Source organism: Typopeltis vanoorti, chromosome 19 (genome assembly GCF_054136105.1).
Source record: "Typopeltis vanoorti isolate ZY-2024b chromosome 19, IOZ_Tvanoo_1.0, whole genome shotgun sequence".
NCBI lineage: Eukaryota > Metazoa > Arthropoda > Arachnida > Uropygi > Thelyphonidae > Typopeltis > Typopeltis vanoorti.
The window spans coordinates 73396430-73416370 of NC_143567.1; the positions used below are offsets into that span (position 1 = coordinate 73396430).

Below are 19941 nucleotides of genomic sequence, written 5' to 3' on the forward strand. Positions count from 1 at the left end.
CCTATCTGCCACCCAGGCGATGCGCTCTCTAGAGGTTACAGGGTCTTCCTAGAGACTACTCTTCTCGGAGTAGTAAATTCATTTTTCGGTCATATGATATGGTATCTAGAACTACAGTGCTATTTCCCTTGTCGGTTCTGTCATGGTATGTCAGGACATACCATGCTAGGCCTCCTAGAATATATGGTTTACCTAAGCTTCACAAGAATAATGTTACACTCAGACCCGTCATGGATTCCATTTTCAGCCTGACTTACAAATTATCAAGATTTTTATCTAACCTTCTCCATCCTCACATAGACCACTCAGCCTCATCAATTAAAAATTCAACAGAGTTTCACACAAAAATAAGACATTCAACTGTTGGAAACTGACATGCTAATTAGCTTCAACATTGTCTCCCTCTTCACTAATATTCCCCATAAGGAAACAGTCGACTTGTTCACTCAAAAATTTCCATCTAATATGGTTGAATTATTCAAATTTGTTATTACGTCCGGTTACTTGGAAAGAGAAAATTTACAAGCAAGAGGAAGGAATAGCAATTGGGTCTCTCTTATCACCAACCTGTTTCTAGAATTCCTCTAGAAACACTCCGATCAAATTCCTGCCATGTACCCTCAAGGGGTGTACAGGATATAATAGTACTACGTGAAAAAAATTACATGATTACTAACTTCCTATCTACAATTTTCCTCCAAATCAGTCTGTTACTTGACAAGACTCCAACATTATCAGATCTTATATTTCTGTCGTCTAAGGCATGTTGTACTGTATCAATCCAACTATATCTTGGTCTTCCTCTGGGTTGTTTTGCTAATCTTTCTTTGCACATTCTGTTTAAGTGACCATACCGCCTGAGATTAGCTTTGCTAACGCATTCCTGGATGCTGACAATGTCAAGTTCTTTCCTAATATCCTCGTTTTTAATATGATATTGCCATTGATGCCATCTGTTCACGCCTATAATCTTTCTCAGGACTCATATCTGCAGTCTCTAGTCTTTGGTCAAGTGTTTTACTTCTGACCAGCTCTCAGATCCATAAGTTAAAACTGGTTTGAACACTGTCTTGTATACAGCTAATTTAGTGTTCTGACTAATTTCTCTCTTATTCCATATGAATTTATTCAATTGACTTACCGCCATACCAGCTTTGCTGATTCTGTTGTCTATTTCTGTATTTAATTTACCATCTTCACTAAAAATCATGCCTAAAAACTGAAATGTTTTACTTGTTCCACAGGTTCTCCATTCACAACACAGTTGACATTTTCAATGATTCTGCCTATTTTCATTGTCTTTGTCTTTTTATTGCTGACCTTCATACCATATCTATAACAACAGTTATTCAATTTAGTCAGAGAATCTTGCAAACTTGTAGTGGATTTATTTAGAAGAATGACATCATTTGCATAAAGCAAAGCGCTGACATTAACATCTCCAATTTTGATATCATGTTTAATACCACTTTCCTTCATAATGTGATCCATATAGATAATGAATAACAGAGGGGATAATGTACATCCTTGTCTCACACCAAATAAACCATCTTTTTGTACTTCAATTCTAACTGCTGACTTACAACTCAAATAAAGACTAAGTATTGCTTGATATAATGCCCCATTGGCACCATATAACGTATTGAATAGCTTCTCTCTTGACACCTTGTTATATGCCTTTTCCAAATCGACAAAACTTAAATACAGATCTTTGTTATATTCCCATGCTTTCTCGACTATTTGTCGTAAAGTGAAGATCTGATCCTGACAGCCTCTATTTGGCCTGAATCCAGCTTGTTCTTCACCAAGCTTTTCTTCCACAATTCTTCTCAACCGTTTCTCAAGTATACTTGCATAGATCTTGCCAGGAACACTCAGTAGGGAAATACCTCTGTAATTCTCACATTCAGTTTTATTTCCCCTTTTATATATGGGTACTATGAGAGCTCTACTCCAATCATCGGGAATTCGTCCCTCTGTCCAGGCTTTCTGAACTATGCAGTGCAGCCACTGTAAGACTCTTATACCACCATACTTTAGCATTTCTGGTCGAATATCATCTACTCCTGCTGCCTTTCCACATTTCAAGCCTTTGATGGCTTTTTCTGCTTCAAGTATGGATATGTATTCCTGACTGCATGCCTGGTCAGTGTTTTTTACCACTGTGCTGTCACCATTGCTTGTTTCATTTAGCAGTTTTTCAAAGTAATTACTCCATACTTCAAGGGTATCTTTTTCTCCCATTTTCATGTCACCTTTATCATCTCTAACTCCTTTTACAGCACTCTTTTCTCCATTCCTAAGCTTTTTCAACAACCTCCAGAACATTTTGCCACCTTCTTGATATTTATTTTCTATATTCTTGCAGAAGTCCTCCCATGACTTTTGTTTAGCTAGTTTTACACAGTGTTTAGCATTCTTGCATTTGTCTCTGTATTTTCTAAGAGCACAAGCTGACTTATTTGCTAGGAACTTTTGATATGCTTTCTTTTTTTCCTTCACTGCCTGTTTAATTTCTTGTGTCCACCATGGAGTTCTAATTTTTCTATCCTTGCAGACAACTTCACCACATGCATCTCTAGCTGAATCAATCAGGGCTTTCTTCAAGGCTTGCCACTGAATCTCCAAGGTTTGATTCCTGTTCTCAAACTCTTTCATTTTTTCTTCAATAATCTTTGTGTATTTTAGTCTACAGTTCACATCTGAGAGCTGCTCAACTTTTATTCGCTTTAAAACTTTCTTACATGTTATTCTTTTCAATATGAAATTCAATTTTATCCTGTTCAAGACTGAATAGTGATCACTTCCAATTTCAAATCCTCTGTACACTCTGGTGTAGGGAGAAAACATCACTGTCAACAATAACATAGTCAATGAGACTTTTCTTATTCCTAGCCTCTTCTCTCCATGTGAATTTGTGCACATTTTTATGTTGGAACATGGTGTTAGTAATAACCAGTCCATGTCCTGAGCAGAAATCCAACAGGTATTTGCCATTATTATTAGCTTTGCTCTTTTCTCTAAATTTTCCCAAAATATTTTTGTATGTCTCACAATCATTTCCTACTCTGCTATTTAGATCCCCAACAAGGACCAACTTTTCCTTTTTCATTGTGTCAGTTGCTTTTTCTAAAGCCTCAAAAAAATTCCTCCACTTCTACCTTAGTAGAACTTTCTGTGGGACCATAGGCACAAATAAGTCTCATTGTCCAGTTCCCCATTCTCATATTTGCCCACATCACTCTACTTGAGACTGACTGCCATTCAAGAAGATTAGCCTCATATTTTGTGTTGAATACTATGGCTACTCTTTCTTTTCCTTGAATGTCATTACCTGAATATAACATTTTGTATTTATTGCTCAGAAAGATCTCACCAGTTTTTGTCTTTTTTGTTTCAGTCACCTCTCTCCTTTCTTGATTTACCCATAAAAAAAAGATGGTTCCATCTCCACTTCTGTCTATCGCAAGCCAACATTTTCAGGTTGCCACATTCACAGTACTTCTGCTCACATCCATCTCAAAAATTTGGCATCATTAAATCATTAGTATCCAGATCACACAAATTCTGCTCCTCTGAATAATCTCTGAACAAAGATTTGGAAATAATCAAAAATACAGCCATACTAAATGGATATAATCTTAAAACAACTCAAAAAAAAATCATCAATCACTTCCCTACTCATCATCCTAGACAAGAACAAGCCAATAGGATTCCCATACCTTATGTCAAAGGCATCTCCGAACGTCTTTCAAAAATTATGAAGAAATACAAACTTGCTACTATCTGCAAACCAGTCAACCAGATCTATAACTTGTTATCTTCTCCTAAAGACAAACTTTCACCTCTGATGCTACCTGGTGTGTATGAGGTTCCATGCTGCTATAAATTGTCGTACTATGTTCATAAATGCATTTTGGAACATCAAGACCATATCTGTCTTGTCAAACTGCAGAAATCTGGCCTCGCATAACATGGAATTGAAAACCCAAACCATAGGATCCATTGGAAAAAGAACAAACTTCTATGTAGATCTTTATATAAACATGAACGTTTATATAAAGAAAGTGCTGAAGCCCTAATCACAGACCAATTCTAAATTGTAATAACATTCTTGCTAATCCTAAAGTATGAGAAATTGTCATACAAATTGTGTAAAATAATTTTTTTATACATTTTATTTTAATGTAATCTATTTTTTTTCCGCTCCAGATATATTTTAATTTAATTCTATGTCACGCTACTGCATGCATATTGGGATTCCATTGTAATCGTGTGCCCTAACTGTATATTATTTCTAGTATTGTTTGAATTAACTGTACTGACGATGTCCTATGATACTTAGGATGAAATATTTACTTATTAAAACTTATTACTGTGGTTATTACGTGCGTTTGTTTAGTCATCAAAGTATAGCATGTTTGTCTACACTTTTCTGTATGCAAGTTCTTACCACTTCTTTAAAATCTTCACTACCACACCAGAGGTGCTGATAGGTTGGTAGTTAGATGCATCAGTCTTGCACCACCCTTGTACAGTGGAGCTGTCATACATTCCTTCCATTCCTGTGGTATCATTCCTGAGCTGAGACTCAAGTTATACAAACATGTGAAAGTCCTTGCCAATTTGGCTGAATATTCCTTTAGCAAATGGGCTGATATTCCATCTGTCCCTATAGAACAGTTTCTTATACAAGTTATGCAACAGCTCTTCAACCTCATTTTCATGAACCTCTAACTCTTCATTCAATGTAGCAGTAGCACTGTGCACCATGTTACATACACCTGGCTGATATATCTGCAAAGTGAGCACTCATTAACTGAACAATCTCTTTAGCTTCCGACACTTGAGTACCATCTGCATTCAATAAAGTTATTCTTCCACATTCATTCTTTCTTTTACTTTTGGCATAACGATAAAATTCTTCTCAATTGCCTTTAGCTTGCATGGCCAATTTCTTTTCATACTCCGATTTAGTTTTCCTCACAATACTCGTTACTTTTCTGGCCTGAGCTTTATATATTTCATAACTCCTCTCACTCTTATTCTCATGATATTCTTTCCACATCATCTTCTTCTTGTGGATTTCTTGCTTAATAAAGTTGGACATCCATTTCACTCTCAACCTATTTATTCTTTGAACACTAGGGATACATTGAGATACCACCTCATTTAAGCACTTTTTCAGAGATTCCAATGCATTGCTGACATTTTTCCCATTCAGTAATAACTGATACCATGGGACCAAAGATGGTATTCTTCTAAGTTGATCATAATTTACAGCTTTGTAGTTTAGCATGTAACCTGTTTTAATCACAGCATCAATACAAATTGATACTTCCCAAGAAAGTACAGCATGATCACTATCACCAATTGGTGGTAAAATAGCCATATTCTTGACAGAGACCCCTTCTGATGTTATGAGCAAATCCAACACTCTGACCTTGAGTTCCTTCTTTCACATGCTGCTTGAGAAAGTTGTCTCGCAACAATTCAATAAATTCCTCTTCTTTCTTATGATATTTCTCTTCTACTCAGTCACCCATAAGGTACCCATTGGTACCCATAAGGATAATTGGCAATGCATTTCTTCGTCCCCTCCAGGTCTGTAGCAACACCCCACCATATATTTCATTCTGTTTACCTCCATTTCACACCAGATAGACTCAAACTCACTACATTGGACATTGTTACCATCATTTTCTTGTGTTTCTACCCTAACTGATATCATTAGTAGCACTCCTCCTCCTCTTCTATCTCTTCTGTCATTCCTAAAAATGGTATACCCATTATACTCGATCCCACTTACCATATCTGATTCTGATAGCCAGATTTCACTAATACCAACAATCTTAAGCCACATTGTATTCAATAAAGCAACGAACTCAACCCCTCTGTTTCTAATGCTCTTCATTTGTGTATAGACATAATAAATTAACACCTAGCCTATTCTTATAATTAGATATGCAATGTATTTGGTCTTGTTCTGGAATTTACTCTTTTCCCTCCCCAGACATACTTAAAACATCTGAACCTAAAGCATATTTTTCCATCCCTTTGCCACATACATAACCATGTTCGAAGGCATTCATATCTTTGACACATTTGCATACCATAGCTGATCTTTCACACACATTTTTCTCATTTCTCCCTTGATCTAGTTTCCCTGACTCTCTGCATTGGGTCTCATACCAAGAAGTAATTTCTCCAGGCTTCTGATGCCAAATGAATTCAAGTGCAGGCCATCCTTATACAAGTCTTTTCTGCCATCAAACACACCCCCACACACATCTAAAAACTGGTATCCATATCTTCTACACAGCCTGTACATGAAATCATTTGTTATCATTGCCCTCCTTCTTAACTCAGTACTGTCATATCTGGGTAGCAATCCTACAATTTTTACTCTCTCACATTTCTTTCTCACTTCTTCCAACAGACCTTTCATATCTTCTCTCATACTATATTTGTCATTACTTAAATTATTTGTACCTACCAGAACTACCATCTCTTTTACTTTTCTTTTTTAGTTTTCAGTTGTGTTTGTCATATTTTTAATTTTTGCTGCCGGGAAACTAGAAGTAGTGACTCCCTTGGCAAGTGCAAAAATTAAAATTGAGTCACCATACCATATGACTTCTTTTTTCTTAGATTTTAAATTGACTTATCTCGTTATTAATATTTTGATACCAACCTCAGTACTTTCCTGCCTGTTCTTGTTCTGATCCTTCTTATCCTAAGTTTAGTCAAACATTTTTGCACCTTTTCCAATTCCCTGGTAGATTTTTTAATAATTTCTTTTAATCGAGATATTTCCAATGTCAACTTATCCTCATAAATTATCATCATCATCATCACTGCAGTAGTACTTTTGTTCATCAGGACAAATGCTCTCCTCAGTAGCAGTAACTTCAGCCTTAGACACTGCCTTGTTACTACAAGTTTTGAGAGTAGTAAAAACTAATAATATTTCTGCAATTATATTATAAAATGCTATAGTGCAATAATTACACTAAAAACTACAACAATAAACTAAAAATACACAATTAAATCTAAGAAAGCACTTAATAAATCAACAAAATTTACAAATCTTTCAGGAGCTCTCCAACAGCATGTCTTTTCACCTGATAGCCTCGACACCAATTTCAACTTTATAATAATGTTACAGGAGTAGAATAAAGTAAATGAATACATTGTGATACTGTTCGACTTAGCTAATGCATTTCATAGGATACAACAGAAAGGCTGTTGCATAAACTGGAGAAATTGGGATTGAAATATTAAGTGTCAGATTTTTAGGAAAGACTATGTATACTATAATAATTTAAAAAAATTAATACTTCCTATATTTTGGTAATGTTACATTACCATCTTCAGGGAACATAAAAATAATGATGTGCATGCAGGCACTAACACTAAACAAATATGGCTGAAGACAACTGAAGTTGGTCCTAGAGTCCTAAAAGGTGCCACCTAGTGGGCTAAATTGGGTAGTAGTCTTGGCTCTTGGGCTGATGTTCTAAGAATGCAAGCTTCCCATATTTGGGGCAGTCTTGCATCAGCCCAACAGCCAAGACTGTTACCCAATTTAGCCCACTAGGTGGCACCTTTTAGGACTCTAGGACCGACTTCAGTTGTTGTCTTCAGCCATGTTTGTTTAGTTATTGCCTGCATGCACATCATTATTTTTATGTTCCCTGAAGATGGCAATGTAACATTACTGAAAGATTTTTTTAATTAATATTATAGTATACGTTGTCTTTCCTTAAAAATCTGACAGTTATGTATCACCAACGTATAAGTTTATCTACAAGAATGGAGATGTTCATTTGCTGATGATGAAAAGATAGGTTGTAGCAATCAAAGATGCTACTAATATACAGTGCTTGCAGAATGATTTGAATAAGCTGGAACATTGATTAAATGATATAGATGTTAATTCATTGTTAGTAAGCGTATAGTTATGCATTTTAGTGTAATGAGATGACATATTATATTGGTGGAATTATGTTGCAAGAAACTGATGAATCAGTAAGGAACTTGAAGATATGGTGGATATGAAACTGAAGTGCAGATGTCACATTGCAAAAATGGCAAATACAACTTAGAGAATAATTGCGATGTTGAAATTAACATTGACATATAAGGATATGGGAGTCATTTTGCCTCTTTACAAGGACTCGATATGACCACACCTGGACTATTGTGTACAGATTTGGTCTCACGTTTTCAAAGAGGATAAAGAAGCTGTGGAAAAGGCACAAAGAAAAACAAGTGATGATATTGGGATTATGGAATGTAGATTATGAGGACAGATCGAGAGTATGTGGACTACAAATACTGGTCATCAGGAGAAAGAGAAGTGATATGATAGTGGTCTATAAACTTCTGAAAGGATGTTAAGTTATCAACTGATGAAAATTTTCACTATATGGAAGGTGTGGGAGAGGACAAGTGGGCATCTATGGAAGTTGTGTGTGATTAAAAAGGGGGTGAGAGCTAGTTGTTCCTCTCACAGAGCAGTAGTCAGTGCATCCAATATGAATGAAATTAAGAGAAAGTATAACAACCGGTGTGATGAACTACAGCCTCCCTCAACGAAACCTTGACTCCTTGGAGGTCTTGCATAATAATACTAAAAATTGAAGTAAAATTAGTAGGTAATCCTGTTGAAATTATAGATGACTATATATATATCTCAGACAGTTTTAAGAAAAAACAAGATAGATAAATTAACAGAACAATCACACAAGGAAACAAAGCATTTTGGCTGTATAATGATTATCTGTTAGGAGATTTGCTTGTATGTTTGAAAAGAAAGCTATTTAATATGTGCTATGTTTCATTGTTTACCAATGGAAGTGAGACATGAGATGACTAAGAAACAGGAAGACAGATTGCATATGATAAAAAAGTTTTGGAGAGAAGAATGTTCCGCATAGCAAAAAGAATAGAATTAGAGATATGATTGGGGTAGAGGATATTGTGAAGTATTATAAGTCATGTAAATGGAGATGGGCTAGCCATATTAGTGATTTACAGATGACAGATTATTATTATTATTACGGGCAACTTCAAGGATTCCATAGACTCATCGAGGGAGGCCCTAACATCATGTCAAGAACAACTATTCGACATTCACACAGTATCTATCATACTTCGCCTTGAACTCATTTACAGTCATGGCACCCATAACAGATCTGGCAGCTTATTCCAAGCATTCACCACTCTCCAAGTAAAAAACCTAGCTCTAACACCCGTGCTAACCACACTCTTGCCCAGCTTCCATGTATGGCCCCTAGTCCTCCCACCACCAGTCCTAGTCTCAATCATATCACCCTTTTCTGCCTATCCACCAATTTCTGCAACCCACAAATCTTCAACCTGTTCTCATAAGGTTCATTCCATAGACCTGCTATCATCTTGGTCACTCGTTTCTTGATCCTCTCTACCTTCTCTCCATCCAGAAGAAACCCTGGTGCCCATATCTGGGCACAGTAGTCTAGATGGGATCTTATCAAGGTTCGATACAGAGGAACAATAATCTGTTTGTCTCTGCTTGTTAAAGTATTTTTCAGCAACCAAATGATTTGATGAGCTGATTTAGCCACTTTTGCGATGTGCCCCCTAACCTTCAACTCCCTATCCACCAACACTCCCAAATCACCTTGTCAATCTCCTGGAGTACAGTTCCACCAATGTGATATACTGCTGCTAATCTTTTCATCTCAAAAAGCATAACCTTACATTTTGCCACATTAAATTGACATCCATTCTCCTTAGCCCAGTCCTCCAAACTATCCAAATCATCTTGCAAAATTTTATTGCAAGATGATTTTTATTGCACTATTGCTCTACCCAACTTTGCATCATCATCAGCAAACAAATGAACAGTTCCTCTCAGATGCTTTCCTATATCGTTAATGAACAAATTGAACAGTAGTGGTCCAAGAACAGAACCCTGCGGCACACCACTAGTCACAGGCCATCTTTTGGACTCTACTCCTGAATAAACCACTCTGATATCTCTCCATCAACCACCCTCCTATCCATCTCACCAACCCTATATCCATCCCCATATGCTGCAGTTTACTGATTAGAATTCCATGTGGTATCCTGTCAAAGGCCTTAGCAAGGTCCAGTAGAATCACTGTAAATCCATTTCCCTTATCCAGTTCAGCCGTCACTGTTATAAAACATGAGCAAGTTACTGAGGCATGATCTATCCTTCACAAAACCATGCTGAGATGGACAAATGGGCAGATGGACAAAAGCACTGATCAGATACAAAGAGAAGGAAAGAGGAGCAAAGATTGTCAGATATAGTGGAGGAATGATCTACCAAGATTTGCCATGCGATGATGGATTGGTTAAAGGGAGAACTGGAAAATCATGGTGGGGGAGAGATTCTATCTCTTCTGTGTTTGATCTGCTCTGACTCGAGATTTCCTTGGCTCCCTTTGTTGCTTTCATCTGCCTTTGCCCTCTCCTAATTCCACTGATCATGCAGATCTCTTTGATTATTTATCATCACAGGTTGATTACCTACAATCTGTCTGCCTAAACATTGAGATTATCTTCCTTGGTCATGTCATTGTTCATAATTCAAAATATCATCTCTCCTCTAACTTCATAGATCCAGCTGAAGGGGAAGCCAGGTTATTTGCTTATAATAATGATCTAACACAAACCAGTCATGTACCAACTAGAATACCAGATAATTCTCATTGTCTTCTATAGCCTGAACATTTTCTTAACTAAGTATGCTCCAAATATACTGTATTTTTAGATGTTTATGGTTGGTGTTGAAAAGAGGAGAGCCAACATTTGTAAGCTCTTTTCTTTAAAGAGCTTACAAATGTTGGCTCTTTTTAGCACCAACCATAAATGTCTAAGCATCCTTTTCACAGTTTGACCTTCTCCTAGCCAATCTTAGGTTGGCTAGGTGAAGGTCAAACTGTGAAAACACAATCTTTTATCCATGGTTTGATGTTGCTGTTTCTTTTCCCCTTGATTCAAATACATTCTCTAGCCAAGTAATCAAAACTGTCCTTGCTCAAATGAGGGTCTAAATTCCCCATCCCACACAATATCCCCAGACTGTTCAAGCCTTGGTTTTTCAGCAAGTGTGCTAAAACAGTCCAAAATAAAATTGCTCCTCTAAAATTGGTGATTTTTATCTGTTTTATTGTGTTTTTTCATTAGAAAATTAGTGTATTAGTGTAGATTTTCATGTTTTTAGAGTATTTAGTGTCTTTATAATATTTCTATTTTGATATTTTATGATATTGTCGGTATGGCACCAATGCGTCAAACAGCAAAGACCACTTTGTCTGGCAATTTGAATTTGCAGGATTTTATTCAGTGCAGTGTGTGTGTGAAATGTATTCGTTGAGAAAATTAAAGAATATGTGGAAGGAAATTGAAACTGGAGAGAGAGAGAGAGAGAGAGCGAATGTATTAAGTGTTTCAAAAGTTAGTCTGTTAGGTGACGAGAATGCAGGAAATACCGACAGTAAGATGGGAAAATGATGTTATTAATGTCAAATTTGTAGCCATGGAAATAGAGGAGAATGAAATGGACATTAATAAAGAAATGGTGTGCTTAAATGTTATCCTTCACAGGACAAAGTGCAAAATTGAAAAATTGCAGAAGTGGCAAGAGATTAGCAGGGCTGAAAAGAGAAAGAAGCAGGTGGTCCAAAGGAATAATAAAGACCAACCAAACAAACAAGCTAAGGAGAAAATTGTGTATGCTGACTCAATGATGAGAAGAGTACCTGATGAAAGTGTGTCAAAATCGTGTTTTCCCCTGGTGCAAAAATTCATGATATTAGCAATGCCATCCAGATGCAAAAAGGTAATTTAAAGGAAATGATTGTCTTGATTGGTACTCTATGGTAATAGAAGTATTCTATGAGAGAGGATGTAAAGGAGTTGTTAGAAGAGGCAAAACTGAAGAGTGAGAAGGTGAAGATTGTAAGTTTTGCTGATAACTGTAGAGGGATTAAATCTAACCAGAGCACAGATACCGAATGGTGATGTTATGAACAGTAACACAGGCAAAGAGTTTGAGGCTGTTTAGCATGATGTAGAGCTTAACAGAACAAAAATAAATGGGTTGGATGTTGCTACTGGCTAAACTCATCTGTGATGAATGTATTGGCAGATCAACCTTAATACAAGTAGGATTGTTGTTATGGATCTCATTACTGTTAATGGAATTTAGAGTGGAGGGAGGAAAAGCATACAAGACAAGAGAAAGAGAATTTGTAGAATTGCTTAAGGATAAATTACCTTAAGCAGTTCTTGATGAAGGGGACTCATAACAAGATGTGTTCGAGAGATAGCATATGAGAATCTGTATATTGCTGTTTTGTCTCTATTGGAGAGTGAGTGATCATGTAGTTTTAACTTTGGAGTTGGCAAATCATGGGGAGTATAATGCACTGATTATGATAAATTGAAAGCAGAAGGCAGGAAAATGTCTCATGCTTTAGAAATAGCAAAGTTGTTAAGTGATCACTTTAGTAATGGTAACATTTGAGGTAGACCCATCAGTTATCTGCATGCTGAGGTGGAACTGGATGAAAGGATAGAAATGAACAAGTTGGAGGTATCAAGGCTATCCCAAGGGCTTGATTTGAACAAAACAGAGGGATTGGATGGAATTTTAAAATGGATGCTGAAGGAATATGCAAGAAAATTAGCATTATCTCTGAGTTGATTATTCAGCTTTAGTCTCAACCTGAGCATAATTCCTCATAAGTGGAATGGGGTAGGGAGATAATTTCATTTTATATAGGTAGAACCATGACCGAAGCAAGTAATTATAAATGGCCATAAACACCTCAATGACTACTGCATCTCTGCAGTAGTCATTAAGGTGTTGGGAGGAGGGAGAGAGAGAGAGAGAGACTAAATATCTTTGTCCAGAAATGTGTAGTTAGCAGCTCGAACCTCTGTAGCTGACAATATCAGTTTGTTAATGATAGGTCTTGCTTTAATTATTTACACGCATTTTATAATAGTGGCAGAATTAAATAAGGGAAATCTGATGCCTTTTGGATTTTTCCAAGACATTTGATAGGATTCTACACTGTAGGTTTTTATGCAAGCTTGTAGGAATTGGTATACAAAATAGGCTTATGACGTCGATAGAATGGCGCTGGCTGACAGGTATCAGAGAGTAATGGATGGAGGTGCTAAATCTGAATGGTGGATAACTAGTAGGTTACCATATGGTTCTTTACTTCAGCCATTTGTTGGTTAGTCTGGATATTATAATATGCAATTATTTGCCAATGATGCAAAGTTAGGAAGGATGATAAGAGACACATCTGATAATCCTTGCAGGCTAATCTGAACTGGCTGTTTCTGTGGGCTGATGATGATAAATCTAATTTTCATTGCTGCTAAGTGCAATAGTATGCATTTTGGATTGGAGTCATTGCATGCAGCATGTTGTATTAATAGAAATTTGCTGCAAGTTGTCAGTGAAACTATAGACTTTGGATTATGGTGGACAAAGTTAAATTTTTGGAGCAACATTACTAAGGTGGTTAAGTCATCTTATTGCATAACTTCAATGTTAAAAAGAAACTGACTTGTGGAAATAAGAAGGTTATTCTCCTAGAAAGTATATTTTTTCATCAGTGGCTCTAACAGGCACTTAAGCACCCATGGTCTTCCAAGTATCCTTGGATTTCCTAACCATAATACGAGGATAAGGCAGTACCCCTATTCCAGAAAGTATATTACAAGGCTTAATAAGACCATATCTTGACTGTGTTCAGATGTGGTCTCCTGAGTTCAGAGGAGGCAGTTTACCTAATACTATGAACCATGATGTCCGGCCTATAGAATTGTGCATATGAGGACAGATTGAGAGAATGTGGTCTTCAAAGTTTGAGCAGTAGGTGGAAGAGGGAAGATAAAATAGAAACATATACATTAGTAAGGAGATCTTAAAGTACAGACACAGGTGAGAGTTTTACAACTCATAGCAGGTGAGGATAACTTGGTGTCATCCCCAGATTGAGTAAGGATGAAGTTAGGAAGCAAATGAAGGCCAGATCCTTTTCAATGGCATATTACAGTTGTGTGGAATAGCAACTAGCATATCAGAATGCTTTTTTAAATGTTTCCTAAATACCTATCATAGAAAGTTATGATAGGTATTTAGGCATTGTGTGCCTTAGAAGAGACTTCCCTTGATGAGTTCTTGATTCCCTGCATGGAAGATGCATAATAGACACCTGAATGTATGTATGCTGAACTTGTAATGGGATGGCTAATACTTGACCTAATGGTATGTCTAATTTAATTTAAAAAGACCACACTAAAACTTCTTTTACATGTAAGAACTACAAAGGAAGAATGCTCATACTCTGTGAAATGTTAGTTCAACAAGTGCTAGATATTTTGTCCAAATTATATGGTTTAATATTTGTTGAACAATTTTTAACAATAAGTTTAACAACATAACTGAAACTATATTAATTAAAATAAATGTGGTGCACATTCCTTAAGAATATGTGGTGATATGTCATCCATTCCCACATCCTTATTAACATCTAACCCAACCAACACTTAATACACCTCTGATTCATTCAGCTACAATTCTCCTAATACTTGCCTCCCTTCTATGTATTGCACTGGATCATTCACACAAGTATGTATATGCTGATAAAGGGCTCATTCAATAATTCCACTATATCCATTGCAGCTAACCTGCCATAATTATTCTTTCTCTTGCTTGCCATATAGCAGAAAAATTTCTGAGTTAACCTTGGCTTGACCAGCCAAGTGTCTTTCCTCCAGCATATTTTCAATGGCAGGTGTCCAAAGCATGGTCAGCCAGTCCTTGATTGGCTGTAGTGATAGAAATGGATAGTCCTTATGTTCAGCAATACTGATGTTGGCTGTCCTATTTTTTGGCCTTAGGATAGTTTACAACTATTTAGGACTTTAGGCCTATGCTCAGTTGACATGCTTAATCTTCATTAGTGTAGTGCCCACATGCATGTGTCTTACTATATTTTGTTCCCTGATAATGGCAATTTGACTTTGCTGAAATATTGGAAGTGTTAATTAAATTTATTTTAGTTAATATTAGTCTGTTTTCAATAAGCCTTACCACCAGACTTGCAATAAGTTTAACATTTTTTATGCAATGAATGTATAAAAAATTTTAAAATAAATAGCTTTTCCAAAAATATTAAGCAGAGTAATGTGAAGTTATTATACCTCAACATAAATATCATATCTGGCATACCTTACCTTATATTAAAACAGCATTTTAATTTTTTCTGGTCATAAACCTTAGTTTGGATTAATATCTTCCAAGTCTGTAGAAATAATTCTGCTTAAACATAATTCTTATGAATCACCATAATTTGTGAATCATTTCTTAAAAATGAACTATTTTTTTTATAGCTGATGTGTTATCTGTGCTGTCCAGTGCAATGTCTTTATTGCGACGCTGCAGAGTAAATGCTGCCTTGACTATCCAGATGTTCTCTCAGTTATTCCACTATATCAACATGTGGCTGTTTAATAAAGTAGTCTGTGATTCTCGTCCAAATCTTTGTACTCGGCTGTGGGGAATTCGTTTGAAGAGAAGATTAGGGAGAGTTGAAGCTTGGGCTGAGAAACAGGGCCTGGAATTAGCTGCAGACTGTCACTTGAGCAGAATTGTTCAGGTACTTCAGTTTTTATTTCTTTCATTATTATTTTCACATGTTGTATACAGGATTTCTAATCAGGTTAGTTATTAAACAGATGGAATGTTTTTCTAAATAGGTATGTGTTAAGGCTAGTTGCAAATTTCCTCATTTTGCAGAATAGTCACATTTGTAAATAAATAATTATATAAATTTTAAAAATAAATGATTATTTTTGATATATTATGACACGAAATAACTGCATTTCTGTTCATTGTAATAAAAAAAAAATTTACTGTATGTCGAAATTAAACTTAGTCCTTGTTGAAGAATTTAACAGTAGAGTAGAAAAGAGTACAGCTAATAATAATGGTAAGCACCCACTGGATTTCTGTTCAGGAAGTGGACTAGACTAGTTGTTACTAATACCATCTTCCTGAATAAAGGTGTGCAGAAATGGAGAGAAGACACAAGAAATAAGAAAAGTCTCAATAACTATGTTACTGTTAATAGCAGTTCAGGATATAAGAATTTAGGATAAAAGAGATTTTAAACCTGAATTGTTCACCATTTAGTTATGAGCAGCATGATATTGAATATCATATTGAAAAGAAAATCATCTTCATCAAATTCCTACCATGTACCCTCAGGGAGCATCCAGGATATTATGTTAGTACTACATGAAAAAGTTAATTATTACTACATTCCTATCAATAATTTTCCTCCAAATCATCTTACAAGACTACAGTATTATCAGATCTGGCATTTCTGTCTTCTAAGGACACTTTTTACTGTATCATTCCACCTAGATCTTGGTCTTCCTTCGGTTCTTTCTCCTGCCATTCCTGGCAGAAAATCTTTGATGAGAAAAATATGTGCAAAAGTTTTTCAATACAAATCAGTTTTCAAAGTGAACTATATACTCATATATACAAATAATACTATAAACTAAAAAAATGTAAGAGTTGAAAACAAAAATCAGACATTGGAGATTCATTCACGGACCCTGAGGAAAACTGATTGATTCAGCCAGGAAAGCATGTGGTGATGAAGCTGTAAGGATAGACAAATGAGAACTTTATGGAGTTAGAGAGTAATGGAAAATAAAAAAGCATATCGAAAGTTCATAACAAATAAATCAGCATGTGCACTGAGAGAATACAAAGAAAAATATAAGAAACAAAAGCAATGTGTAAAAGCAGATAAGAATAAGAAGATAAATCAGGAAGGTTGCAAAATGTTTGGGAGGGTATAGAAGAAGCTTCGAAATATGGGAAGAAATACTGTAAAAGTAATTGGATGATAAAGGTGACATGAAAACTGAAAATAAATATATTCTAGAGGTTTGGAGTAATTATTTTGATATTTTTTTTCTCTTATGAAGTTCCCCTTCACTAAAAGATACATAGTCCAGAAACCCCCTGCTCTAGAGATCAAACATGGAACTTTTTCAAGCTACATCCAGTAGGCAGGGTGGTGGTCTCACACCAGGCAGTGAAATTCATCTACATCTAAAGACCATCACAAACATCTATGCTCATAGTGGGATTTGAACTTATAGCTTGTTGGTTGAAACTAGATGCTGAATAGTGGTAGAAAATAGTTCAAAGAGAAAAGGAGAATGCAGCTTTTGAGGTCTTGAGGAAGAAAAAAGCCATCAAAAACCTGAAATGAAAAGCAACTGCAATAGATGAGATTGAACCAAAAATCTTGGATGCTGTGACCAAATCCAGCATCAGAGCACTTAGTAACTGTATAATTATTCTCCCCTGCAGTCATTATGCTAATTTGCCATTGCATGCTATCTACATTCTCCGATCTATTGCAGCAACCAATTATATACTTCATCTTGTTGGCTTCTATTTCAGGTTTACCAAATAGCCCCAAGTGAACTGCCCTCTGCATCCCTATTCTCCTGATGTACTTCTACTCCTTTGTTGGCTTTAGTTCTGCTTACATTAGCTAAATCCTTCCCCTCAATATGTTCCCTCTGTCTTCTGAAAATACTATATCCGATGCATTCTATCCCTATAACTACATCATCCTCAGTCAACAAAGTCTCACTATTATCTGTAATCTTTGGCCAAATTGAATAGATGTCTCTCCCTTATTCCAAATATTTTTGGTATTAGTATACATAAAATGCAATACTCCCTTCATCCCACAACCCTCCCTTACATCTAGTGTTGATTATCTCATTAAAGTTAAGAATCTGGGGAACTATAATCAGTCTCGTGGTTAGTCTTCCACTTATTCACTTCAAAGTTGAATGGGCTCGCTCTCTTGCCTCCATCCTAAATATTCTAGTTTCCCTTGACTGTGCACTTCCAAACTCTCACTGAACAATACTTTCTCAAGACACCATCAGCATTATATAAGTCCTCCCTTCCATCAAATTCACTTTGCACATCCATCCACACCATTCCTTCTGCACAACCTGTGCACTGACTCTTTCACAATCATAGGTATTTGTCTCACTCATCTTTATCATGTTGTGCACCAATCTCACAAGTTTTACCTTCTCATTCTTGTATAAGCCATCCTTCATATCTTCTTGCATACTACGTTTCACACCTGCTAGATCATTCACTTTAGTCAAGATAATCATTTCTTCCACCTTCCTTCTCTGCATCCTTTCAGCATTTCTAAAAGAATGCGGCTTTTAGTGATGCTAACATTCTTTATCTTGTCTCCAGGGTAACACAATTTCATTACTCTCATCATGCACTCCTTTTATAATGGAATTTATACAAAATTTGATCTTTATTCTCCTCTTCTCTTTCATACTCTGCTTTCTCTCTTTCCTTGCATCTCTCACCCTTTTGCTTGTGTATCATACCACAAGCCAACCATTTCTCCAACTATTCAATCTCGCATTTTGTTCTCTGGAGAACTTCACATAAACATGCTATCTTGCTCGTATCATCTGGCTGGTTCTTCATTTTCCATAATTTCATTCTTACTATCAAACTTACCACATTCTTTCTTGCCACCAAGAAAGAATGTGGTAAGCATTTTCTCACATTCCATCAATCAGGGGTGCACAGGATATTCTGATAGTACTATTAGAATATCCTATGTACCTCTGAGAATACATTTCAGTAATTTGATGATAATGATGAAATAAAATTGAAACAATTATTGACTTTACCAGCTGAAATTGATGGCTTTGAATTGATGATCCGTGTTAACAGAACTTATCTGATAAGCTGGAATGATTTGTCTATTTGAAGAACTTTTGATAGCAGTGTTCTTAGTTTCTTTGTCATCAGAATTCTATTAAGAGAAGAACGTTCTTCTCAGAATGTTCTTAGTTTCTTTGTCATCAGAATTCTATTAAGAGAAGAACGTTCTTCTCAGAATGTTCTTAGTTTCTTTGTCCTCGCCTTGGGACTGCTCTTTTTAACACTGTGAATTTTAATTTTTATTTAATATTAATGATATCTTAATTAGTCATTTGTTCATATGTTTTTTTTTTTTTTTATTCCTTTGCTTTTCATGAACATCATACTGTGGCAGAGAAAATGAATAACATTTTTTGAAACCAGTTTTACTTGACATGTCTAATTTTATCAGTTCTTGCATTCTGATCTAAAGAAGAAATACTGTATCAACACAACTGTATCTTAGTCCTCTTTTGGGCCATTTTCCTGCTGTTTTTTTTTTTTTTTTTGTTTCAAATACCTGTATTGCTAATCTTTATTCTGTTTTAAGTGGTCATGTTTTATAAATCTCCCTATATACATTCTTAAATAGTAATAATGTTCAGTTTTTAGATGTTTTCATTTTTATATGGTTCTGTTATTGATGTCTGTAATCTGTCATATAGTGATATCTGATCATGCTAACTATTTACTGTTTTCTTGACTAGTTTTATCCACTTAAGATTTTCACATACACACACATGCTTGTATAAATTTATCTTTCATCAGAGGGAAATATCAGGAATTCAGAGTTCTCCTTAATTCATCACATTTCAATTTATTTTCATTCAGTAAATTGATATGGAGCCCTGCTCAAGTAATCGTGAATGCAACTTATGACTGAACTCTGTGGATTGTTGCACTACAATCACTGATCTTACGAGGGTGGTCTGAAAAGCTCTTGTCCTAACAATGAAAAAACAAATTTAATAATTTCAAAATTATTATTTTTTAACGTAATCTCCCTTAAGACTAATACATTTATTCCAGCGATGCTCCAGTGCCACTATCCTGTCCCTGTAGTCGTTCTCAGTAAGATCTGCAAAATACCTTCTACAGCTGCAATCATCTCT

General features: G+C 35.8%; 1 protein-coding gene across 3 annotated transcripts in view; it reads left to right on the plus strand.

Moving 5' to 3' along the window:
* LOC150096246 (afadin-like) overlaps nucleotides 1-19941 on the plus strand; it is a 512466-nt gene that overhangs the window by 209540 nt on the left and 282985 nt on the right. For all 3 annotated transcript variants that reach the window (XM_090409377.1, XM_090409378.1, XM_090409379.1), the window contains exon 14: nucleotides 15439-15704. In XM_090409377.1, coding sequence (XP_090265503.1) covers nucleotides 15439-15704 — 266 coding nt within the window. The remainder of the gene's footprint in view (nucleotides 1-15438; nucleotides 15705-19941) is intronic.